Source organism: Zalophus californianus, chromosome 12 (genome assembly GCF_009762305.2).
Source record: "Zalophus californianus isolate mZalCal1 chromosome 12, mZalCal1.pri.v2, whole genome shotgun sequence".
NCBI classification, from domain to species: Eukaryota; Metazoa; Chordata; class Mammalia; order Carnivora; family Otariidae; genus Zalophus; species Zalophus californianus.
In genome coordinates, this window is record NC_045606.1 from 90,669,403 (window position 1) to 90,697,088 (window position 27,686).

General features: G+C 42.6%; 1 protein-coding gene across 3 annotated transcripts in view; it reads right to left on the reverse strand.

The window, feature by feature from the left end:
- CREB3L2 (cAMP responsive element binding protein 3 like 2) overlaps window positions 1-27,686 on the reverse strand; it is a 109,930-nt gene that overhangs the window by 29,105 nt on the left and 53,139 nt on the right. For all 3 annotated transcript variants that reach the window (XR_003516433.2, XM_027573699.2, XM_027573698.2), the window contains exons 2-4: window positions 16,809-17,025; window positions 1,697-1,872; window positions 517-604 (exon numbers count right to left, since the gene is read on the reverse strand). Coding sequence is in view for 2 of the 3 variants with exons in the window: in XM_027573698.2 (XP_027429499.1) it covers window positions 517-604; window positions 1,697-1,872; window positions 16,809-17,025 (481 nt within the window). In the remaining variant the exon portion in view is untranslated. The remainder of the gene's footprint in view (window positions 1-516; window positions 605-1,696; window positions 1,873-16,808; window positions 17,026-27,686) is intronic.

The following is a 27,686-nucleotide window of genomic DNA, read 5'->3' on the forward strand; positions in this document are numbered from 1 at the left end:
CATTTAAACACACTGAATGATCAGACAAATTGTGAATTCACTTTACAAAGGGCAAGGTGCTTTTGTGGATGTTTGTGTCTTGGCCTCTACTGCTCACCACAGCAGCACAGAGAATGGGGCTTGATTCACACGTTCACACCCAGAAAGACAACACTTGCCTTGTTCACCAGCACCCAAGTCATAGCTGACTATAAAGGTTGGGAAAGGTTTGTAAAAAAAAAAAAAAAAAAAAAAAAAACACCCCTGCTGGGAGTAAAAGTAAAATACAAGATTTAGCATAAAAGTCTTAAGCACATACACCTATTTAGATAAAAGATTTAAGCATATAACATAGATGGGAAGTTAAAATTTAGCTTTCGACATCTGTACTTAGAATCAAGGTTTTAAAGAGCTGAGCTATTTCAGAAAGCAGGTGATGCCTACAGTACAAATTAATCCCAGCACTTTCTCCCACATTCCCTTTCTCCATGCATGGACATCTGGGAATGCTAAGGAAGGCAGGGAGAGTAGACAGACCTTCTTTAGGAGAGAAGTTGAGGAACTGATCCACTTCATGAGGCTCCAGCTTAATTTTAGGAATAACGGTCTGGCACAAGGAATCAACCTAGAGGGAGAATTTCAAACACAGTGTTTAAAAAAATAAAAATCAGCAAGAAAGGTCAGGGTCTTGGGCCTTGCTCCACTGGAGCAGCAAGGCCCAAGACCCTGATGTTTCTTAGTTACATACTAAAAAGTCAACTGGACTAACATCTCGTGGGGCAAGGAGACTAAGACACGCTCTAGGAGCCCAGTGCAATGAACAGATCCAGGCAGCGAACGAGAATGGCATTCTAGAGTGCAGCTGCAGAGGGGCTCTGTCCACAGTCCCCCATCTTTTCCAAGATGGATTGTAAAGAGCGCTAAGAACGAGTGTGCGCCAAAGCTTTGGCAGCTCTGCTGCTTCCGTGCGACCTCTTCCTAAACAGGTACAGGTAGATAGGACACCTTGCTCAGAGGAGATCTGACTTAACATCAGTGGAGTCACTGTTTATAAACCTTTGGCTCCGAACTTCAGGAAACTCAGGTCTGGCTTCCAACATCTGGAAGAAAATGTCCACATATGATACCTGGTCCATCACTGGACACTAGAAACACCCAGAGAGAAGGTGGGGTAGGCACGTAGGCATGGAATCGAACAAGGAAGAAATGCCCAATTTTGTATGTTTTCCATGTGTAATACAATAAAAGTTGGTTGGTGGGAGATCCCCGAATTGGGTCAGGGCAACTCCACACTGCACAAGGAAGGGAAAACATTACACAGGACCGACACTTCCATCAGCCCCGGCATTCGAGCCAAGGATCAAATTATCATTTAACCCTTCTCTTTCCACTGGCCTAAAAATCAATCCCATGGGGACTTTGGGGTTTTTTTAACCACGGATATCCATCTATTTATCTTAATTTTATAACAGCAATCATTGGAAAAATGAAATCAGACTTGTTACCAGTTTTCTGAGCAATGCCTTTAAAGGAAGTGGTATAATCAATACTGATCCCAAATCAACATAACCTTGATATATACATACATACATATGCAATTACATATTTGGAAACATCTAGAGCCACTAGTTCCAAAAAAAGGTTAAATGCCTTATTGGAGAATGAGGATCTGTGTCTTTTGATCCAATGTACGTGTAGGGAAGAAAAGCGAGTATACCCCAGTATTCATTTCCAGGGGGGGTTCCTCCTTCTCAAAAGGGGTGGAGATGGCAGTGATGGTCAGAGTGACAGAGGGAACAAGTCCTGGGGGTGGCTCCTCTGTAATTGGCTCTGTCTTGATGGTTGTTGATGGAAAGTCTGTAGACAGGTACCATTTCTCACTTTCCACTTCATCTATGGGAAGAAGACAAGCACACGTATGAATCTGGTCAGGGGTATCAGACATTAAGTAAAACAAATGACCACTGATCTTGCTCCTCAAAAACAGAGCTCCAACCAGGAGTTACTGAGCAAAGAATAAGAGGAAATAAAGTGAGGATGTGAGAGAGGAGATCAATGGATAAAGAAATGAATGGCCGAGTATGAATCCATACTTGTATTTGCCTTGAGTGTATGTATGCCTAAAGGAACCTCAAGGGTCCATGTAAAAGAAAGAAACCTGCCTTCCTGATCACAGCAGGAAAGAGACTGGGTGGACAGGCAACAGGACAGGAGGGAGAATCTCAATGTGTGATGCTTTACACTTTTTGGTTTTCAAACCAAGTGACTGTGTCATCTATTTAAAAATAAGTAAGTACACTTTTTAAAGGTGTATTTATTTATTTGAGAAAGAGAGAGAGCGTGGCGAGGAGAGGGGCAGAGGGAGAAGGAGAGAGAATCCCAAGCAGACTCCCCGCTGAGCGCGGAGCCCAACACGGGGCTCGCTCTCACGACCCTGAGATCAGGACCTGAGCTGAAATCAAGAGTCGGATGCTCAACCAGCTGAGCCACCCAGGTGCCCCAATAAGTACATTTAAAATTAAGAAACAAATGGTGTGTAACCAGAGTCTCGGGGGAGAGGACTGGGGACCATGGTGAGGTGGGCTCTATTCTTCTCCCAGTGGACAGTTTGTTGGTTTTCTTTTTTTTAGTTTCTTCTCACTCCCTGTTTTTGTCTTCGTTTCCCTATGACCCCACTTATGCCTTAAGCCTGACCTAGACCTCCAGAACTTTACTTAGCCCTCTGCGAAACTTCAGAGTTTGTAACAAACATGTGCCTTTACTGAAAGGAACCAAATATCTAGAGAAAAGAGCTGGATTTTGGCAAGTGTAGATCTTGGCTCGCTACTGGCTTTCATGATGATCACAGGCCTGGGGATCAGGACAAAGGAATAAGAACAGACAGAAGCACCTCTACACTTAATGCACATTCTTCTAGGAGCTTACATCCACCTGTTTCTTACCAAATTACTTCAGAGCTACTAGCCAAGCACAGCCCAAAAGGAGGGAGATGGGCAGGAAAAGAAAAGACAAGGAGATTGCAAACAGATGTAGAACAAGAAAAAAACAAGTCAGAAATTCCCCAAGTCAGCATTCCTTATCTGAAACCATGTTTACTAAAATGAAGCTAAAATAAAGCAAAAATACGTTCCTCACTTTATGAAAATGTTTAAACACACACACACACACACACACACACACGGTTAGTGAACCATTACTGTACAAAAGAGCAAAGTCGTTCCCATTAGGCAATGATTTTACACTCAAGAATTGGACTCAAGCTTACTTCAGGAAAGGTACATGAAGATCATTTAGAACTGCTAGAGATGGGGAAAGAGTGGGCATAGAAGCTAAAAACCAAAGTTCACAATTACTAAAATTGTGTTTCCTAAGCAACTTCCTTAAAACCCAAGAAAACATTAGATTCACATGTACAAAGGAAAATGATTTGCCCCCCCCAATCTAGTTTATAATTGACTTGATTCATTATCCCAGCCCCGATTTATTTCTTGAGGCAAAGTAAAGATGGGCAAGACTTCGGTTGGTTGAAGATATTTTGCTTTTGGAACTTGTTCTATAAAGCTGCTGAGTGCTACGGTGTGATGGTAGAATTTCCATCATTTGCGGGGTGCACACCACATCCTGGCTGAGGGGGAGGGGGAGGAAACAAAGGGCCTTTTGATGGCGGCCAGAGGAGAGAGACCACACCATATTTGACACAGAATTCTGCTGGCTAGATGGGCACCCTGCTCAACTTAGAGAGGCAACTGGATGAAGAGCCAAGAGAAGATTCTAATGCCTCTCCCAAAATGAGCTTAAGAACTACAAAATTCTGTTACCAGCAAGGAAGACACACTCAGGACAGATCTGGGAAGAGCTGGAGAGACGGAGTACACAGATTACACTTTCTCTATTCAGCAATGACATATGGATGCCTTTGCTTTGTGAAGTCAACACTTACAGCCTGTCCACACTGAGCAGTATTTATCCCTGCCAGGGACTGGAAGAGAGATAGTAAGATGCAATACAGCCTCAGTATATATTAAAATTAACAGTAAGGAGGCATCGTTGAGAAAAGGTCACACCAGGAAATTGTGAGATGAGGCCAGATCCCCAGGCTGTGCACTTATATGACTACTGTAATGAAGCTTAATTCACAGGGGGAAAATAGAGGAAAAAATAAAAACAAAAAGCAATACAAAACTATAAGACAAAATGAAGACAGGTAATGCAATCAGTTCTTCCAGTGCAGCTAAGCAATCCTCAAACATAGGACAAGAGAGTTGATATTCTTAATGCTCAGTGTCCTACAAGCCTATTTTAAAATTATATATATAATCATTGCTATATCAGGAATGGAGACTGAAGGATGAACAATGAAACTTAAAACTACGAAGCAAAACCTCCTCTCTCAAAGACCCTGAACTCTTCCAAGTGAGAAGTCCAAGGAAGTTGCCTCTCTTCCCGTGACTTTTGTTGAGGACAAAACACTGGTGTTGCCTTTATGCTTCCACTCCGATAAAGTAATTTACTTCTCTAACTTGAGGATGATTTTTGAATCGGAAAGAAGTTGAAGGCCATCAAGCTCAAATACATCATTTTATAACAAGGAAATTGACACATAGATCCAGATCACACAGTGAAATTGTGGCAGACCCAGATCTCTGCACTTCCAACCAGTAGTCTTTCTGTCAAAGAAACAACTAAAAATGTAAATAAGGATTTGTGCACAGATATGCTTACTGCTGCATTATTTATAATCACAAAACACTGAAAATAACCAAAATAGTAGAGAACAAGGGCAAGGTGAACAAATTATGATGTATCCATATGTGGAACATTTATGCAGACAGTAATATTACACATACAAAGTCTTTTTAATAACAAGGCAAAGAAAGATTTATTATAGACTATTAAGAAAAAAATCAGGATATTAATTTATATACTATTAATGAAGAAAGTGATAGAAAAAAGGCTGAAAGGAAGTATATCAAAATAGTAAAAATATCTCTGGAAAAGAATTCAGAACATGAATGACATTTTTTTTCTTTAGATTTTATATGATTTCTAAATTTCCTGTACTGGGATATACTGTCCCTGGATAATCGCACATGGACATGGCCTGCTTCTACTTGCTCTATTTTACAATGATTTACGATGGTAATTATTATTAGACAGAAGCCCCAGTGGCTCAAGGGGGCCCATTCAGAGTCCTTTGACTCAACAAGGGTCAGTGAGTACTTTCGTGTTTATTATAAACTGCATAATTGGCTTCAGGTCTATAGTCACCCCTCTATCCATGTCCATTGCCATGCAATTTTGCAGTGCCCTCCCGCTGTGGACTAATCCCCACCTCGGATTGGCTACATGACTTGCTTTGGCCTAAGGGATGTTAGCTTCCTAACACAAGTAAAGTCTTAAAATGCACTTGCACAACTTGTACTTTCGACATCCTAATGAAAAGGATGTGCCAGGACAATCTACTGACCCCAGGAGAAGGAGGGCAGACATGTAAAACAGAGTTTGCCCCCCAAATGAGCCTGACCAAGATCAGTCAACTCCCAGCCTTAAACATGGGAGTGAATCTGGCTGAATCTAGGAAAATTACTCAACTGTCCTCCACCTGAAGCAGCCAACCTCCAGCCAAGGCACAGACATATGAACTATAACAACAAATGATTGTGGTTAAAGCTAGAGTCTTGGGGTGGTTTGTTACACAGCAATATTGCTGACTTATACAATCTAGCTGAATGTGTAAACAAGAAACTAAATCCATTACATCAGAACCCATTGCAACAAAACAGCCGCACCTTGCCATAATAATTCCTCTAAACCATCATTTGTGAACCATATCAATAAATTTATAGATCGACTGATTAGATCTACCAATTACATCATAAAATAATTGACTGCACATGAACAAAGTCAGCCAGTGCAAAGTTTGGTGAGAACAGCATTCCATTGGCAGTTGACATTAGAGAAAAGAGTTTTCATCCTAAACTACTAAGTGTTGGCTTGTCCTCTGTTCCTCACTGTAAATAAATATCAAATCAGAGAAAACAAAATGACAAATGTAACCTATGAGGCAGGGAGTTAACAAAGGGTAGAGTGAAAGGGAGTGAGCAGAACACGTATTACAATTTTCCATGTGACCTTATTTGTGTAGTTTTATTATTTGGGCAAAAAGATCAGTAGAGCCACCATGGCTTAGAATTGGAATTATGCTTAGATGTTTGAGTTATTGGCTAAACTACAAAAACAAAAGTCAATACACTCTACCCTCTCTAGTTTCTAAAACCTGAAGCTCAGATATTGAGTGAAAAAAAAGGGTTTTTTTTTTTTTCCTAAATTGTGTTTACCTGCCTTTTAAGTTTCACTTCAGAAGGAAAACATCACCCAATAAGGTCAGTAGTGCATACCTCGGGGAAGAAGAACAACCCCCATATCATCTGATTTTATTTATAAACAGCTTCCTGTCAAAGGTCAAACTCAACTGGCACATTTCCTCAGCATCACCACTTAACTATCAGCAAGGAAATAAAAACAAGCCCCTGTCTCCTGGTGGTGAGCAAGTCCTTCCCATCCAAGGACAAAATGGAGCTGCTGTGAGAAATGAGGCTAGACTCTAAGACTACTCACACAGCAGGGTGCCCAGAGGGGCTAGAATTGAAACCAATGTGGAGGCAACAGCACAATGCACATCCTCAATCATTTCCATGTGTACTGCCTAAGTAACTGCATTGAACAGATCCTGATTCCTCGGGAAGAGGGGAAAGAAAAAGGTTAAACTCTAAATTGGGATTAGGCAGTATCTTTACAAATATGGTACATATATATATTTATATATACATATATATATATTTATATATGTATATACACATACGTTTATACAGTGCGTGCATATATATTCTTAAAAAGTGAAATCATATGGGGCAAATACTACTTATAGGATATATACACCTAGATACCCATTTGCTATTTATATAACAGGGCTAACGTGAAAAGGAAATTTTTGTAAATGGTGTGTAACCAGAGTCTCAGGAGAGAGGACTGGGGACCAAGGAAATTTTTGTAAAGTATGCCTCATCTAAATCCCTCAGCGTTTGATAACCACATTTGCTCTTTGAAATGTTTCAAAGGAATTGGCAAATCTTGACTGATTTTTGATACAAAAAGTTCTTAAAGGAAGAAATGCTAAGGCTGGGTTCTGGAGGCTGGGAGAAGGGCAAGAATTGAGTTGAATGTGTCAGAATCCTATTAAACTACAGCCCACCACATGTGGGAATGAAAGTTAGAGGCCTGTCTGTCCATGGTCCCCTCCCTGAGAGCCTTGACCCTGAAATAACCTTCAGTCATGAGTGATACGATGAAGTGGTAAAAATAGTAAAAATAGCAAACACTCCACTGTGAGTGTTTACTATGTGCTAAGTATTGTTCTAAGAGCTTTACATATATTAATTTAATCCTAAGAGCAGCCAGGTATGGCAGGCACTTCTATTACCCACACTTGCTAGACAAGGAACCTAAGAGATTAAATAACTCACCCCAAGTTGCCCAGCTGGTGTGGGGCAGACCTGGGATTCACAGCCTGTTCTCTTTGCCACCCTCGTATATTGCTTTTCAACAGATCAATGATTAAATAGGTCTCTAGCCAAAAGTGATTATAGTCAATTAATGTGTTTTGAGCCCATAATTAGCCACTACAAAAAGTGCAATATTGGCTCTTGCTATATTTGTATAGAATTCAAATCCAGTGTTCCTGAGGTAAAGATTCCCAGGTTAAGACCAATGAATAATAGCTGAAATGTTTTGATTGTGATGTGCCAGGCACTGTTCTCAAGGTTTGCATGTATCAGACAGACCTCTGAAAGCAGCACGCTTTCTCTCGGACAACTCCCTAACTCCATGTCCTTTCTGTGTCTGCATACAGAGAACCTCTTTCCCCTTCTCCAGTCATTCCTACAGCAGCCAGCTGATGCAGTATATATTTAATTATGCAGTAATCTGCTTAAAGGCGACAATATTTACTTAGTGCTCACTAATTGCCAGGCTCTGTTGTAAATATTTAATACACATTAATTCATGTGATCCCCACCACAGCAGTATGAGGTATGTACTATTATCATTATTTTCATTTTAAAGATCAAGAAAGTGAGACATAAGAGTTGAGCAACTTGCCTAAGTTCACCCCATTAGTAAGAGGCAGGGTCCAGGTTCAAATCTAGGCAATTTGACTCAAGAGATTAGCAGGTGTTCTGCATTGAGCAGCTCTGGTCCTCCTGTAGGATACCATGTTTATAGAGTATGAATTAAATAAATATCTGCGGAACACATGGTTGACTTCAAAAGATTCATTTAATACACACAAAACAACGTCTCCTGTATACTTCTCTTCCTTAAGCAAAGTTAGGACTCTCACACGGGAATATCCAAAGTAATTTCAATTGCTAGATGATGTGCACATTGTGTTCTTTTGCCATTCTAGCATTGCAGGGGTTAGGCAGACAAAGATGTCATTCATTCTTTCTTTCTTTCTTTCTTTTTTTAAAGGGGAAGCCTCATTATCCTTTTTGCCTGTTAGAAAAAGAAAATAAAGGCAATACCAAGAACAGTGATGAATAGCAAAAGAGCTTCTATCATAAGCCCAGGGGCCGGACTCAGAGAGGACAACCACTCCTCTGCTTGTCCAACCCCACCTCTGAGTCTGCAGCCCACCCACGTCAGAGGACCCAGTTCCTCTCTGTGGGTAGATGAGCAACACGACTTCCTTTCTGACCCCTGAATCCATACCCTCTGCAATGGCCCTGACTGATGCTCTTGTCAGTAGCCCGAATGAAATGTGACAAAGATATGGCTGTTTGTTGTCTTTCTGTGACTTTCTTTGAGGTCTCACCTCCTTGGAACATCTCAGCGTCGAGATGTCTTCAACACTGCACAATGCAAACCCAAGTCACCTATCCTTTACTCCGAATACCGGAGACTGTGCTAATCCTGCTGTGAGCTTCATCCAATTTTTTTTTAATTTTTTTACTCTTATGTTAATCACCATACATTACATCATTAGTTTTTGATGTAGTGTTCCATGATTCATTGTTTGTGCATAACACCCAGTGCTCCACGCAGAACGTGCCCTCTTTAATACCCATCACCAGGCTAACCCATCCCCCCTCCCCTCTAGAACCCTCAGTTTGTTTTTCAGAGTCCATCATCTCTCATGGTTCGTCTCCCCCTCCAACTTACTCCCCTTCATTCTTCCCCTCCTGCTATCTTCTTCTTCTTTTTTTTTTTCTTAACATATGTTGCATTTGTTTCAGAGGTACAGATCTGTGATTCAACAGTCTCGCACAATTCACAGCGCTCACCATAGCACATACCCTCCCCAATGTCTGTCACCCAGGCACCCCATCCCTCCCACCCCCCCCACCACTCCAGTAACCCTCAGTTTGTTTCCTGAGATTAAGAATTCCTCATATCAGTGAGGTCATATGATACATGTCTTTCTCTGATTGACTTATTTCACTCAGCATAACACCCTCCAGTTCCATCCACGTCATTGCAAATGGCAAGATCTCATTCCTTTTGATGGCTGCATTATATTCCATTGTGTATAAATATCACATCTTCTTTATCCACTCATCTGTTGATGGACATCTTGGCTTGTTCCACAGTTTGGCTATTGTGGACATTGCTGCTATAAACATTGGGGTGCACGTACCCCTTCGGATCCCTACATTTGTATCTTTGGGGTAAATACCCAGTAGTGCAATTGCTGGATCATATGGTAGCTCTATTTTCAACTGTTTGAGGAACCTCCATACTGTTTTCCAGAGGGGTTGCACCAGCTTGCATTCCCACCAACAGTGTAGGAGGGTTCCCCTTTCTCCACATCCCCGCCAACATCTGTCATTTCCTGACATGGTAATTTTAGCCATTCTGACGGGTGTGAGGTGGTATCTCATCGAGGTTTTGATTTGGATTTCCCTGATGCCGAGCGATGTGGAGCACTTTTTCATGTGTCTGTTGGCCATTTGGATGTCTTCGTTGGAAAAATGTCTGTTCATGTCTTCTGCCCATTTCTTGATTGGATTATTTGTTCTTTGGGTGTTGAGTTTGATAAGTTCTTTATAGATTTTGGATACTAGCCCTTTATCTGATATGTCATTTGCAAATATTTTCTCCCATTCTGTCGGTTGTCTTTTGGTTTTGTGGACTGTTTCTTTTGCTGTGCAAAAGCTTTTTATCTTGATGAAATCCCAGTAGTTCATTTTTGCCCTGGCTTCCCTTGCCTTTGGCGATGTTTCTAGGAAGAAGTTGCTGCGGCTGAGGTCGAAGAGGTTGCTGCCTGTGTTCTCCTTTAGGATTTTGATGGACTCCTGTCTCACGTTTAGGTCTTTCAACCATTTGGAGTCTATTTTTGTGTGTGGTGTAAGGAAATGGTCCAGTTTCATTCTTCTGCATGTGGCCGTCCAATTTTCCCAACACCATTTGTTGAAGAGACTGTCTTTTTTCCATTGGACATTCTTTCCTGCTTTGTCAAAGATGAGTTGACCATAGAGTTGAGGGTCCATTTCTGGGCTCTCTATTCTGTTCTATTGATCTATGTGTCTGTTTTTGTGCCAGTACCATACTGTCTTGATGATGACAGCTTTGTAATAGAGCTGGAAGTCCGGAATTGTGATGCCGCCAGCTTTGCTTTTCTTTTTCAACATTCCTCTGGCTATTCGGGGTCTCTTCTGTTTCCATTCATCCATTTTTTTCAAAACCCATTATTTCTTTGCCATGCATGTTACACACCTTCCCTTTCCTCCCTGTATTACTGACCCATTTCCAGGCCCACCTTCCGTGCTCTGGCATCATCAGCCATGCGACATTATTTTCTTCTGCTCTTCCCCCAAACATCATCTGGCTTTCCTAAAAATCTGTTTCGCCCCAAACCCCAAGTCTTGGCTTCCACCAGGCTTCACATTTACCTGCAGCACTGTTCATCGTTAGCTCACAGACTATAGTATTCAATCCTGCCTATGAAAACAGCTCCACAAATTTAGGGTCTCCATACTAAGACACCCTACCCAGCCAACCCTCGCCCTTGTTAGCACTAGAAGCCCAACTGGCTTAATCAGAAGGAGGATAATTATTATTTATGTCCCTGGTCCCACCCTCTCTAGAACCTGGAACAGCCACGGGTACAATTCTTTATTCCACCTGAAATAAAGTTGTCTTGGCTCATGTGTGGTAGAAATACTTCATTAGATCACTTCAGTACTCGTATATTTTTTGCCAAGTCTGTTGGTATTTTATGTATGTTTTAATTTTGTTCCTATATCATCTGGGAGGATAGTGGCCATGTCTAGTTCTCTCTGAACAGACTTACTTCAGCACTACTAAGTTTCTTCTTTAGGAAGAAGACTGCAATTGAAGAACAAAGCAAATGAATACCTAGCATCTCAATTTAATTATAAAGGAAGATGACTAAAATAGAGTAACTCATGAAGATACCTTCCATGTGGTAAGGCGCAAGATTTGGTCATTCAAATATAAGCTTTTTTCCTTCAGAGTATAAAAATATCCACAGACATTTTACTTGGATGTTTCTGCTTATCTCTTTATAACTTTCTCTCTCTCTTCCTCTCTCTCTGTTTTTGTAGAACAGAAAACCCTGCCTGGCATATGGTTAACAGCCTTAATCATGGGGAGAAATGAATGAGCTGGATGCAGGATGTCTTTCTGGTGGTTGTGAAGGCCAAGCCCACATTCTAAGGGCTGGTACTTGTGGTTGCTGAGCCCACATGAAGTTCTTTAGCTCTAGTGTCTCAGAGAAGTCTATAGTCAAATTCAGTCCTGAAGATAGATGACTCCTATGTAATCTTAGAAGAGTGTTTCTCAACCTCTTTTGGAGGTGCGGGGGGCATCACAGACTCTTTTGAGGATCTAAAAAAAGGTATAGATGCTCTCACCAGAAAAACTGATGAATGTAGATAGAACCCAAATGTTGTATATAATTTTAGGGATCTACAGTCCATCTGGGTCCATGACAAGTTAATAGGATAAGAGCACTACATATGCCCTATGTAACTGGCCTGCGGTTCAAGGAGGGAGGGAGGGGGAGAAGAGAGAGTTAGCAGGGAAAGAACAAGGAAGGACAAAGAAGAAGGAAGACATGGCAGATGGAAGAAGAGAGGGTAAAGGGGAGAAAGAGGGAGAAAAATCCTAATAAACTAGGACAGGGTCTACTCAAACTGTATATTACTTTCTTTTAGCTTAGTGGCAACTATGGAAGAATTCCACTTAATCTAAGGAAAATTGGACAAGGAGGTATGAATCACTAGTTTTCCCAGGTATAATGAAATAATTTACTCACTATCCGTCCCTAGAAATAAGGACTCCTAGTTCTGCTTAAACTGCTTCCCAGTGCAAGAGAAAAAGAATATTAAATTTAATGTGAACAGCAATTTTTAAAGGCTGCCTCCTGACGCACTTCCTAAAGAGCTATCCCCCTTCTCCAACAGGGAGGGGATCAGCTTGACAGAGCATGTGGCACAAGAGGGATCCTTGGGATTGGTCCTCCCTCAAGGCAGATCCAAATTGGGGTTCAAATGAATACAATAATTCTGTTCCCAAACATCTGCCCCTTCACCCAAAACTCTGAAAAACACTGGAAGCTAAGACCTGGACAAAGCTTTCCCAGGAAAGATCCCCATCTATTCATGTACACTGTCTAACTTTGATTTTTGCACAGTCCAAATGATTACTCTCCTTATTCATTATTCCCTACTGATACAAGTGCTTTTGCTGGCTGAGAAAGGTGTCTTTAACTCAGAGAAATACCAATATTTGAACATCAACTGTGGATCGGAAACTCTTTGCAAAATATATTTGACCCACTATTAACTGTTCTCAGCAAGTTACTAGCACAGGCCTATTACAGCATGGGATCTATAAATAGAACAAGGCACGAGGTGAGGGCACTAAAAGGTGTGCACTTTGGCCTAATGATAAGAAAGCCTTCCTGGAAAAGACCCACTGATTCTTTTTCCCCAATACCATTGGCATAGGTGGCACTCATGAGTTCCCCTACGTTACATTTCAATCGATTACAATTAAAATATGAAGAAATCATTTCATCATGGAAGAGGACGAGACCCTGCTTTCAGAAACCTGCTTATTTGCAGTCATTTCACTAGAGATCTTGCTTTAGAAGAATCAGTGTTCTTGCCCTCAGGCCTCCCTCTGTTGGGAGTGGCCACGGTCACTGTTCCAACTCTACTCAGTGCTTCAAGGCCCCAGGAAGCTCTGCCTCGTTCATGCAACCTTTCCTATGATCTTCCTTGGGCATGTTCCCTCTGCTCTGAACTTCTACAGTTTCATTTCCCCTTGGGACATTGCTTATATTCCGTCTGATAAAGTATGGGAGTACGTGGCACTTTCACTAGACTCTGAGTTACTTAGAGGTAGGATCTAAGTTTCACTATTGTGTCCTTTAAGTAGGTAGGATGGCGCCTGACACACAGCAGGTGTTCAACAAACATATGTGGAATTGAAGGGGAAGGTCAATCTGCCTAGATCATTGAGGCCTTCTCTAGTCTGCATATTCTAGAACAGCAAGTCTGCAGAATGGCTGCCGACTCCACAGATGCTAATGTCTCACTTTAAGTATGGCTCTGTGGTTAGGACTCCAGCCACACCACCTCTGCCCTCTGCTCTTGTTGTTTCCTCTGCCTAGAAGCCTCTTCCTGAGACATCTAGTTCTTTAGCTCATCTCTTGCTGATCTTTGCTCAGACACTACTTTCCAAGAAGGGCCTTGGCTCTATCCTATTTAAGATTTCAATTCCTCCTCCCCTGTTTTGGTGTGAATGTTTGTGCTCCCCGCAAATTCTTACGTTGAAATCCTAATGCCCCATGTGATGTATCAGGTGGAGGGTCTTTAGAAGGTGCTTAAGTCATGAGGATGGAGCCCACACAAATGGAAACTGTGCCCTTATTAAAAGAGACCCCAGTGAGCTCCCTCACCCCTTCCACCAAGTGAGGATAGCACAGGAAGTCTGCGACTGGAGAAGGCTCTCACCCAACCCTGCTGGCACCCTAATCTGCGACTTCCAGGCTCTAGAACTGTAAGGAAGAAGTTCCCGTTGTTTATAAGCTACCTAGTCTTCGGGATTTTTGTTAAAGCAGACTCAATAGACTAAGACACCAGCCCATCTCCCCCAGCAACTCCCTACCCTTTTTTCTGATTTATTTTTCTGTATATCACTCATCACCATCTAATAAACCATATATTTTACTTCTTTCTTTCTCTTTTTTTTTTTAAAGATTTTTATTTATTTATTGAGAGAAAGAGAGAATGGTAGAGAGCATGAGAGAGAGGAAGGTCAGAGGGAGAAGCAGACTCCCTGCTGAGCAGGGAGCCCGATGCGGGACTCGATACAGGGACTCCAGGATCATGACCTGAGCCGAAGGCAGTCGCTTAACCAACTGAGCCACCCAGGCGCCCTCCCAACTTCTTTCCTTTTCTTATTTTCTACTCCACCCCTATCTCCTAGAATGTAAACTCCACAGGGGCAGAGATCTTTGTTCATTGTGTTAACTCTTTTACCCTCAATGCTTAGGACAGTCCCTGGCAGATGCAGTACAAAGTAGTTACTCAATAGATCACTATGAAGTGAATTTTAAGAGTGAATCATAAAGCATTTATAAAATATCTGCTTCTCCATGGCACTCTGTTTGCTTCTACACAAGACAGCTGCTATAAGCCAAGAAATACCACCTGATCAAATGCTCACAGCCCAGTGTATCTGCATCATTAGAGAGCTAGCAATGCATGGAAGAACAGAATAGGTGTCTTCCCTGACACCATCACCAGAGATAAGGAACGTGCTTCAGTCTTCCATACCTTCTCCCTTAACAACTTACTGCACAATTAATTCAACGAAATAACTGTTCATCAGATACCGTCAAAGTGCCAAGCAAGTACGAGGAACCTGTAATCACACTTGCTCACAGCCAGCTCAAAATAGAGAACAGAAAAATAAATAATAGCTGAAATATAAGGACAAGTGTAATAGTCTTCACAAAAATGGCAAAAATGAAACAAATAAACATACAAACAGTAACAGCGCTATGAAAACATTAAGGCTGACAACTTCCAGATGGAAGAGTCGTCTGACTCTGATGACACTGAGTTGGGTCTTGAGGGATCGGTGGGAATTCAACTAGTGGGGCTGACAAGAGGGTGAGAGAAGGTAATGGAAACTCAGAGTAGAGAAAGCAGTGTAAGGCATGGAGTGGAGAATTCAATGCCAGAGCCATGCAGACAGGGAGCAATGGGACAAGGTGGGGAAGGGAGGTAGGAGCAGCCCACAAAGGGCCTCAAAAGCCATGCCGTGAGGTCGGCTTCATTCTATAGAACAATGGAGAACTGTTTGAGATTTTGCAATAAGGAATGAATATGAACAAAAGTGAATATTCTTCTTGAATCTTTTTATATCTTCATCCCATATAACTCCTTGGAGTCCTGACTTTTTGAGTATCCTAACTACTATCCAGAGAAATATTTCCATTCATTAGTCCTAAGAAACCAGCTCCATCCGATTTGTAGTTTGTCCCTGCCCTCTTAAAGATTATAATCTAAAGCAAATTCACTGAATCTAACAGACATATGAAGACTAAACTAACAAAAAGAAAATAATGCCACACTAAGTTTGATGGGAAGGAACCCACTATCATATTTCATTGGCGCACACAGCCTGGGAAATTGAGAAATCCTCCACAAAAACTTCCTGACCACCTAAGGTCCTGCCATCCTCTTATAGTTCCTGGTTTGGAATAATAGTGATTGCAACAGCAGCTAAGAACAATATCCTTACTATGAGTCAGGTCCTGGGCTAGGCGCTGGCATAGATTCTCATGTTTAATCTTCACAACAGGACATGAAGTCGATGCTGTTTTTATCCTACTTTTACACATGAGGAACCTGAGGTTTGATGATATTAAGTAGTTTGCCCCTAACTAGTCACTGACATAGATCTTAAACTGAGGTCTGACTGCAGAGCACATCACCTTCACCACCACCCTTAGCATATTTCAACATTGTTCTTGTCGACTGTGTACATTTCTCATGTTCCCCACATGATAAGTTCTAGAAGAGCAATGTGCACATTTTTTTCTTTATATTTCCTTCAATGTCTCGCCTGTGAACTCAAGAACCACACGGTGAATGAATGGCTATACTTTAAGCCACTGATAATATGTGATAAAGGAGCTCAGACATGGAAGACAGTCACTCTACAAACAAATGGCCAAACAGCTTAATACTCTAAAGCCAAGAAAACTAGGTCTTCAACAAATACCATACTGACAGTATTGATGATGGGCAAGAAAGGGTCACCAAGAATACTAGGAATGCTCACCAAGATCTCATATACATGTGGTCAAGGGAACATAGTGAATATGGGTTAAGAGGATGCCCAAGAAGCTTCTGTGGAGAAGAGTGGTCAGAAAAATTCTTCCTCAGAAAAAAATGACATGACCTCTTAAAACAACGGACTTCCTGGAATTATCAACCAGATAGGCCAACCTGATTTGCAAAAGGATGCTCTGCTGCCCAATCCACAGGGTCAAAGAAAGCAACAACTACCATTCAGAGATAGCAAGTTCCCAGAGGACCCAGCCAGGGGTAAAGAAATGCGCCCCACACCCCTCTGTATTTCCCCACAGCCCAAGCCCTAGGCTTTACATGGAGCAGGTATGTGGCTAAAGTGGGTGCCGACGAGAGTGTAACAGACACTGCACACCCCCGAGGATCTCAGAGGCAAAGGTGCCGTGGTCCCAGGTGCTGTCCCTGCTCTGGGTTTACCGTCATGGACGCTGTCACCGGTGGTAACGTGGGTGAATGGTGACTGGGCCCGAGGCTCCTCACACAGGGAGTAGCTGTGCTCGGCCTGGATGAGAGGCGCCGGGGATGTTGGGGATGGCTCCACCTCCATCGACACGCTCTTCTCTGAGAGGAAAGGGTCATTCAGGAGCTGACCCAACACGTTCTGGGAAAACTCATCCAGGAGTTCTGAGAAGTGCTACAAGAAACAAAGGAGGAAGAACTCTTAACCATGATCAGATAGTTACACAACATCCTAAGGCAAATACATCGTCTACTGCTTCAGACGAAGTCACTTACATACAATGTCCAGTTATCTATTGCTGTGTAGGAAACTACCCCAAAGTTTAGCGGCTTCAAATAAGTACAATTTATTATTCCACACTCTTCTGTATACTGGCTGGGCACACAAGCTCATTTCATGCGAGCTCACTGAGCTGGGAGGTTGGCTGGGAGCTATGCGGGGCCGGGCCAGCCGAATGCCTGACTATGTCAGGCTGAGATTCCTCACATGATGGCAGAAAGGCTCTAACAGGGAGAAAAACAAAGCTAAATGGGCCCAAAAGTCACACATCAACACTTTTTTGGTCAAGGCAAGTGACAAGGCTAGCCCAGACGCAGGGGGTGGAAAAACAGACTCCACCTCTTGATGAGAGAAATGGCGGAATCACAACGCAGACAAGTGTGGGCGGAGGATAGCACAACTCACCAGAGGCCATCCCTGTAACTATCTACCATATTTTTCATTGGGAATACTTTTCAATACCCTATCCTGTACTTCTATAGCATGCAGGTACTGTTTATAGCAAGGTGCCAAGTTCAAAGGCATCAGAGGCAGCTTCTCTCTGCTCTCCCACCACCTGGACTCTGTTCCTCTCCAGGTTTTCCTTAATCTCTTCTCATCCTCCATCTCCAATACCACTGACTCCTTAGCCCACACCACGCAGTGAAGATGACACAGGAATGGTCTATACACATATTCACAGGGACTCCTGTATCCCGTGTTTCACGGTCCCACACTAACAGAGGTACAGCCTAATCACTCTCCCTCACTGATAGGGGGATAGTCATGTTACAAGGATGCATAAAACCAGGTTTTTCAGTCTGGGCACTACTGACATTTTGGACTGGCTAATTCTTTGTTATGGGGGGATAGGGTTTTTCTGTGCATTATAGGATGTTTAGCACCTACCCAATGCTAGTAGCACTCCCCTAGTTTGGAAACCAGAAATGTCTCTAGACACTGCCAAATGTCCCCTGGGTTGGGGGGAGGGAGGAGGGAATCATCCTTAGTTTAGAACTACCACTACAGACTACATTAAAAAATAATAACAACAAAATTAAATTAAATTTGAAAGTCCATTTTGGCACCAGCCACTAGAGCCATTTCGTCCTTCTTAACCTTCCAGAGTCACAGACTAATAGGTGTCATCCTTATTGATTAAATTTTAGGGACATTTCTGGTATAGAAAGAAGTTACAAAAGCAGATACAGCGACAGGAGAACTGATTTCAAATGGTGATGCTTGGGGTAGGCAAAGAAAACTCTTGGGGTCCACACAGATACTAAGTCCTTCCACTGAAATGTCAATGAAGGTGTTCCGAAAACAAATGCACGTTGGGGATGGGGAGGCAGGAGGTTAGAGCTCTAAGATTATGGTAGTTGTGGGACAGAACTTCTCCTTTAATAAAGGAGAGAAGGAGACAACAGGGAAGAGGCCCTTGTAGGCTAGGTCCTCAAAGTAGAGTTAGATTGGTGGGTTTTGCCAACATCACCAACATGAGAAGTGGCTGCATCTCATCAGAACAGAACACAAGGAAGCCACAGGCCTTGGGCACAGCCTGATAGGCATCGGCCGTCTACAAGAATAAAAGAGATGCTTGGGGGAGAGTTCTCGCCACACAACACATTTAGAACTGAAAAGCCCCTAGAAGCATCGAAGGCAAGAATTCCCAAAGGTCAACTGCCTGCAGCACAATCACCAGGAGACTTTTGTTTTAGTCATTTTATAATGAAATATTTAAAACATTCAGAAAAATTATAGAAAACAATATCATGAATAATTATGTATTCGTTCCTTGGGGGAAAATCTTGTTCTTCCATGTTTGCTGCTGCAATGTTTTTTTCTTTACTCTTCCTTTTTTAAGAAAAAACATGGGGCGCCTGGGTGGCTTAGTCGGTTAAGTGTCTGCCTTCGGCTCAGGTCATGATCCTGGAGTCCCGGGATCGAGTCCCACATCAGGCTTCCTGCTCAGTGGGGAGTCTGCTTCTCCCTCTACCCCTCACCCCACTCTCGTGCTCTCTCTCTCTCTCTCTCTCAAATAAATAAATAAAATCTTTTAAAAAAAGAAAGAAAGAAAACATGAAGGGACTATTAAAGCTCCCCATCTCCCTTCCTCCCTCCCAAAGTTAACCAATACCCTGAACTTGGTTATCATCCCCATTCAGGTCTTTACATTCTTACTACATATGCATATTTCCATTATATACATATGAACTTTAAACTTTAAATAAATAGTACCATCCCTCACACATCCTTCTGCAAATTTATTCTCTCCAAAAACATTTTTTAGATTTATTCATGTTTATACATGCAGCTCTATTTCATTTATTTGAACTTCTGATTTGTATTCCACTGTATTTATCTATTTCTTCTTCTTCTTTTTAAAGATTTTATTTATTTATTTGGCAGAGGGAGAGACAGCACAAGCAGAGGGAGAAGCAGGTTCCCAGCTGAGCACGGAGCCCAATGTGGGACTCAATCCCAGGACACTGGGGTCATGACCTGAGCAGAAGGCAGACACTTAACCGACTGAGCCACCCAGGCGTCCCTTTATCTATTTCTTCTTGAGAGATATTTAAATATCTTATTATTATATGTGATAATATAATAAACATTCTTGAACATAATGGTAAATTTTTTTAAAAAATACAAATCCTGTGACCCACCTTCAGAGGCTGTGAGTTGTTCAAAACCACCCCCACCACCTGTGCTTCTAATGTCCACCTGTGCTTCTAATGTTCACTTCAGTTTTTCAACCACTGAAGGTCGACCCCAACCCCTGCACACCCCACTTTACGATTAGTTCCCTAGAAGCTTACAATGTCCCTAGAGATCGAGATATGCCCAAGTCAGAGGAAGACTCATGGCTATTGCAGCCACCTGTGTTAAACCTGAAACAGATTTTGGGGGTATGAAATAATAAAGATGACAACAGAAAAGCCATGCCTTTCCTGAGCTTGCCATTTAGGCCAGTGCTTCTCATACTTTGATGTCCATGTGAATCACCTTAAGACACAGATGGTGACTCGCAAGTCTAGGTGGACCTGGGGGTCTGCATTTCAAACCAGCTCCCAGAAAATGCTGCCCTTCCACAGACTACACTTTGCAGAGCAAGGAGCAGAATACCTGCAAGACTAAGGTTAAGATCCAGGTTTCCAGACTATAAGATAACCTGAAGTCAGGGTCCAACTCCCTCAGCAGGTCCCCAAAACAAATTAAAATACAAACTCAAGAGCTGAACTCACAATCCCTGTATTTCCCAGCCACAATTCTGTCCCCTGAGCGGCAATGTCAACTCCGGCCAGCTGTGCTGATGCTGCTAAACCTCTGGAATCCTGTTCTACCCTGAGGCAAGGCTCTCTTTGACTGCCCTGCTTTCCCATGGAAGCCGCCAGGTTGGGCTACTCGGCTGACACCATTTTCCTTCCCCTGGGCAGCAGTAATGAATGTTTTTGTGAACATCCCGCAAATAACCAGTAATAAACCTCCTCTAACTCTGCTAACCATCCCTGAACTCCCGTCTCATGAGAGAGAGAGCATGGGAGGGTTTTGTAGTAATTATCACGTTGCCAAACAAAGTAGCCCTAAATGATAGGCAGTCCTGAAGGACTCGCAGTTGTTACTGAATGCATTATGCTAACCTCCTCTCTGGAAAAAGAACCTCCTCAGGAGAAGGGACCAACTGTACCTGACCTCCACCCATACCTCGGAACTTTGCAAGGTGGTGAGCACTGAGTAGGTCCCAGGGGGATACTTGTGATTAAAAAGAGATTGTCCCAACTTGTCCCAACCAGATGCTGTGACTCAGCCCAGCAGATCAGCTCCAGCTGGGTCTCCTTGGCAGCTGTGCGCTCAGGCACTCAACAGACAGGTTAACATCTCACTGCTGGTGCAGGGATGAGGCCAAAACCGGCCCATCATCACTGGCAGCCAGTGAGAGGGGGGCATATGGCCTTGGAGACAAAAAACCAGACAAAGAGGCAAAGTGAACCTCCTCAAACAGGGAGCCTTCCTGGATCCTGCAAAGGACTATGCATGGGAATCCAATTTATGAAATTTTAGTTGACATGGCATAATAGCATTTTACCATTCTGCCTAAGAGTCTAGTCAAGCTCTCTGGATTTACAAGGTATTTTCACAGCTCTCCCCTCAATCAATGCTCACAAGACCTCAGTCGCCTACTGCTTGAGCTAGGCCTTGAACTAATTTCAAACTGACCGAACTTTCCTCACAGTATTGCTCCTAGGAAAGAGGTGTTTGAGCTCCACGGTCCAACTGCATGGAGAGAAGTTCTATTCAGTATAACACCATAAAGCTGCTGCTGATCATCAATGATGATGTGGACAGGACCAGGTGCTAGGTCATCTGGTGGAGAAGTGCTTCACCTATTAGACTCTCAGAATGCAAGCAAGGTGCTGTCCTATAAGGCAGGCACGTGCCCATTTGCCAGTGAGAAAATGAGGGTTCGGGGCAGTCAGGTGCACTGCCCAGGGTTGGGGCCACAGGTTCTGAAGTCCATGCACTCTCCACTACAGAACACTGTCTCACTGAAGTCTGTCTCCAAAGCTGACATGTAGTGGGGGCTGGAATTTCAAAAATATTCATATAGATTTCACCGACAGCCCGTCCACTCATCCACCACAGAGTCTTCCACATTCAGTGTAGAAACGTGCCAGGTAGGTGGGGACCTGGGTGGCTCAGTGGTTAAGCAGCTGCCTTCAGCTCAGGTCATGATCCGAGAGTCCCGGGATTGAGCCCCTCATCAGGCTCCCAGCTCAGCGGGGAGTCTACTTCTCTCTCGGACCCTCCCACCTCTCATGCTCTCTCTCTCAAATAAATAAATAAAATCTTGAATGAATGAAAGAAAAAGAAAGAAAGAAAGAAAGAAAGAAGAAGAAAGAAAGAAAGAAAGAAAGAAAGAAAGAAAGAAAGAAAGAAAGAAAGAAAGAAAGAAAGGAAGGAAGAAAAAAAGAAAAGAAAAGAAAAGAAAAGAAAAGAAAAGAAAAGAAAAGAAAAGAAAAGAAAAGAAAAGAAAAAAGAAAAAAGAGAAAAGAAAAGAAAGAAAGAAAAAGCAAGCAAGCAAGCAAGCAGGCGGGCGGGAGGGAGGGAGGGAGGTGACATAGGGTTGTTAGACAGGAAGGCTCCTAGCATCACACCAGCAGTAATGACAGAGACATGCACTTGCCCTTAGTGTGTAGTGCTGCCAAAGGGTTCACGGTCCCATCATAGAATCTCCAGGTTGGAAGAAACCTCCTGACAGGGCTGAACCCCTGCTTCATGACAGAAGTGTTCCTGGCCCACCTCAGTGAAGAAAGCAACTTGCTTAAAGAACCAATGTCAAGGTCTCATCTCCTCCTTATTTAACGTCCGACATTTAATATCCTCCAGCCTGGCCCCAGCTGTCCTATAAAGTTGTGTCTCCCTTGATTCTAACCCGTGATACTTTCATTCCAACACTAATCATTCCCTTATGACATTGGGTGCTACAGCTCTAGAACCAGACAGCTCTGAGTTTGAATCCTGGCTGCTAGCTGAATGGGCCTGTGCAAGAGAACCTCAGGTCTCTAAATTTCAGTTTGCTCCCCCTGTAACATGACTAGAACAACAACACCAGCTTCCTGTTTTGAGGATTCAGTTAAATAATGCATGTGATACACCAATCAATTTTTTAAAAAGCTCTTTAGGGAAAAAGGAAAAAAAAACCTATAAAAATGAAAACAATAAAATGTTGGCATTTGTACTTGCACACTGGCTTTTCACAGTGTTCTGGCTAGAAGATCCTTTCATTTTCCCATCCATTAGGAAACTACCTAAAAAAAAAAAAAAGAATCTATTTCTTTTACAGTCATCCTAGACAGACATAGCTTGCAATAGATCTTTTACTGTCCTGACCAACTTCAGCTCTTGGGAATAAGTATCTCTGAATTTGACACATTTTTACTCTTCTTTGATGTCCCTCTCATTGCCAAGTTACTTAAATCCTTTGCCCTTGGGCCTTATAAACTCCATAACCAAGATGTAAACATTTTTAGCCAGCCCCCTCTGAGCCCAGTACAGACCACAGATCATATGCCTTCAACAACTGTCTCTTGTCTCAATTTATTATCCAAACAGTAAACAAATCTCAATTAAAACCTAGGCCTCCCAATTAGAAAGAAGTGCTATCAAATGTTTAAAATATATATCCATGTGTACAGATCAGACAAATTAAGAGAAATACTTAACCTTACATAAATTATTAACTTTATAAAAAAAAGGCTGAAGCACTGACATTGTGTTTGTAGGTCATTAACCAGCTGTCAAAGGAGCACGAAAGGGAAGAGTGGTTTACAATCTGGGCGGCCTCTCGCTGCTAACTGTTGCCCCAAGAACTGAGGTCATGGGGTGAGGAAAAGGGAGGAGGAGAAACACAAAGGATTCATAATTCTTGAGCTCAGATAAAAGGACGCATAGAGCTACTGAGCTGTCTTCCTTGTACTTCTGCTCACTACTAAGTTTTGCTCTTTGACAAATACAGTGAGCGGCTATTCTGAGCCAGGTGCCTTATTTATCAGATGAATAAGGGTCATCTTATAAAGAGATCACTGTCCTGAGATGCCATATGAGTTACCTGAAATGGATGTCCTGTGCCCCTATGGAACATGCTCAGAGAGCATGTTCAAAGCAGTTTTGCCCTCCCGAGGTGGGCCGGATGGCATCTTTTGTGCTCAAGCTAACACAAGCAACCAGTCCCAGCCCTGGGCTTCTCTGTGTCACAATCATCTCTTCTGGATTCAGTTTCCTTGTTGGTAAACTCTCGTGTGTGTGTGTGTGTGTGTGTGTGTGTGTGTGTGTGTGTGTGTGCGCGCGCACGCGCTATGTGTGTGTTTAGGGGGTAGGGAGAGTTAATGACTGGACTTTGGACTTGATTTCAGTGGTTGCTCATCTCTTCTGATCTCTGGACCCTTTTGGGACTCAAATGAAAGCTTCCTACAGAAACAGGCCCACAAACGCAGATTCCCAGTGGCTCCCCACCTCCTCAAGCCTGTCCAAGCATAGGAGAGGAGGATTCCATGGATCTCCAGTTATAAAACCTCCAGCGGAGTTAATAGTAACAACACACATATAGTTATAGGTCATTGCTATCAACCTATTTAGCTCTAATACCCTATAATTTTCTAAAATGGGTTGCAGGCATACAAAATGCAAAAGCTTTTCAAAACTTAGGAAAAGAGGGAAATGCCCTCTTTCTGCTTCTTGGGTTTGTGTGCCCTGTGTTACCCTGCCTTGGGCAGTGTAGCTGTGGAGGCACAGGAGGAACCCACTGGAAAGCAGCACCCAGCAGCTCCCTCAAGAAGCGGGGGGCCTAAGGCCTGTCCAGGGCTCCAGTGAATGTGCCCAACAAAGATTCTATTCTCCGGGCCTCCTGCCTAGAATGGGGCTGGCTTGGCTGCCCGCATCTGGCTCAAGGCTCACTCTCAGGCAGGGGAAGAAGGGTTTTTAGTGAAAAATTGCAGCTAGGAGCCTTGCCCAGAGCACAGAATGCTTCAAAGACTTGGAGCCACGGACAGACATAGGGGACGTGGTAGCCGCAAGCTGACAACTCCCAAAGCCTCAAAGAAATGCAGAGAAATAATTTTGAGGGCACACCTCAAATTCACTTTAGAAACCAAGGCTTCCCTCCAGCAAAACACAGTTGGCCAGTATTAGACAGGAGGGAGAGAAGGAGGTGGGGGAGAGAGAGGCAGGAGGAGGAAGGAAGAAGGAGGGTAGGGGAAGGAGGGAGGGAGAATATGGGGGAGGGGGGCCACCTTCATGGAGAGTAGTCCTTAGACCTGAGTGGATCTTGCCCTGCAAACGGGATACAGCCAGATGCCTAGTAGGAAAAGAAAACTTGCTATTCTGTCAAAAATCACAAGAAAAAAAAATGGCTCCCAAGTCAAACCCTACTACAGTAAAACTTCAAGGGCACTCAATTTTTTGCTGGTACCAATATTCAGGTATAATACATATTTCTCTAAATAAACAAATGTGGAGTTGAACTTTAGAATTCCTTATTACACAGGCAGTTTGAAGGGTTTTTTTTGGGGGGGGGTAGTATTTTCGGTAAAGTGATATATGCTTTACTGAAATTTCACAAGCAGTAGGAGAAATTGTTTCTAAAGAGCCCAAACATCCAACCGTTGGTTTGCAGTATCCAGATGTGGCTTTCTTTGTAAAAAATAAAAGGTATGTGAAATAGGCTAGAAAAGGCATTGGGGGAATGTCTATGTAAAGGAACCCTATTATAAATTCATTGGTAGTCCTGCATGGGCTCCTTGCTCAGCGGGGAGCCTGCTTCTCCCTCTCTCCCTCTGCTTGTGTTCTCTCTAATAAATAAAATCTTAAAAAATAATAAATAAATAAATAAATAAATAAATAAATAAATAAATCCATTGGTAAGGTGTATTCTATTTTTTGTAAAAAGAGTCACCCCTAATTTATTTATTATGTAAATATGAATTTTTATGTGATATTTGTTTCCAGGGAGACACACCAATACTAATTCCTTTTAAATGACATACTTTTTCATCATTAAGACAAGTAATGATGCATTTTCTCCAAATGCAATCCAATCTGAATGGTCTATAGCAGGTCTTCTTGCTTAACAATTGAGGTGAAAAAATTCATTATTTCATTTTATACAAACAAATCAGCTAATAAGAGTAAAGGAGAAACACCCTGTGGGTGGCTCCTGCTGGCAAAGGAGACCTCAGAGATTCAGAGTTAACTAGCACAAAGAAATTCAATCAGCCTACTTCTTAGTTCATTTATATATATAACTGCAAATGCCCCAAAAATGTGCTTCTTCATTCTTTTGGAACCCAAACCAGCCTTAGCCTGGTAGAAGGCTTCTCCCTTCATGGCTTAACAGAATCTAACCAATCCCTACAGGAATAAAAATTATAAGAAAATATAATAATTAATAATAATAATATGCCATGTTGAACACATAGTGCTTTACACAGGACAAAACACTTCCACATCATTATTGTATCTGATCTCGACAAGATCAAGAATTACCTAGAAGGTGGGGATGAGGGCTGTGGAGAAGAGGGGAGTAGGTCAGGATTCCTGGTTTCCAGTTCTGTTCCCATTTATTTTCAGCATCGCCTGCTGCCTCCCGAACACTAACACAGAGAACTCAGTAACCAGATTCCTGATTCTCAAATGCTTTTTGAATTGTAATTTGGGCCTGAGACCAGGACATCCCCTCAAATTATGGGAGGAAATTCTTAGGATCCTTTTAGAGCAGGCAGAGCTGTTCCAAAAAATAACATATAATCCATATCAGATGGAGTAGTCCTCTTTGATTTGTTTTTAAGAAACTCAAACCATCCCCTGGACTCCTTCTCTTGCCTCTTCCTTCTGCCACAACAGACAGCTGAATTTCCCCAACAACAAATTCAAAATCATGATCGAGCCAACCACCCAAGGTGGAGGCAGTACAGAATCGGCCATTTTGTTCTCTCCATCCGTGGTGGAGCCACAGAGACCTGGGATGCTGAGCGGCAGCCATCTTGACAGCCATTTCTTCCCTCACTCAGTCCCTAAGTCCAGACTCCGCCTCAGCATTGCCAATGGGAGCACTGGTGACCCAGCAGGGCTTTCTGCCTGATCTATACCACATGCCAAAGCCAACAGGTTTACTTTTAACCTTCCCACACTTAAAATCCCCAACATAATGCAATCTAAGTCCAAACTCCCCACAGTTAAAATAGATTTAAATTTCTTATGCACCATCTCCCAAACTCTGTTTCTTCCTAATTGATGTTTCTTCCCTTGTTGATAATCCTCCTTCTGTGCCTTACCTTCAATTTGCAGTTTCTACCCTTTTATGTTCTCATTATATAATAAGCCTCCCAGCTGGCTTATTTTTGGCCAGTCTCTTCTGACTCTGTCCTCCTGCCTCCTCCACAGACATAACTCCTCCTCCTCTTAGGTGCCTCCTACTCTAAACGGAAAACAACTCCATCTCTCTACCCCATCACTCACCTTCCACTCTTCACCAAGAAACACCCAGGGCATTCCCTCAGGGCCTTCAACTTTAAGGAAGGCATAAGATAGTCATTGTTTCTATTCTCTTGGGTCTTACCTTAAAACAACTAAAATCTGGTATTTTTCCATTCCAGAAAAACTTCTGATTATGACAACAGGCTCCAGATCAGAGACTGATGAAGCTTGAAGAAATATTGGAAATCCTCTGGACCTATCTGGTCATTTTAACTTGAGAAAACTGAGGTTCAGGGCAATATGTGAAATCTTTACACTCTTGATTCTGTAACCAGAAAGATGGTGACTATCATAGGGATCACCAAACAACTGACTGAAGAATCCCACAGACTTCCTTCATGGAATTCTTTGACTAAGACATACATTTTGCAATGGGACAATTCTGTCTCGAGTTAAGATCCAATGCCAAGGATGTCAGGTGTGAAAAATTAAAGAAGCCATAAAGTTTTCATGGAAAAAAAAAAAACCCTATTTATTTATGAGCCAGATATGTCATCAGATTACCAAGATCATCTCATCCCTAGAATGCCACGCTAGGAAAAAGG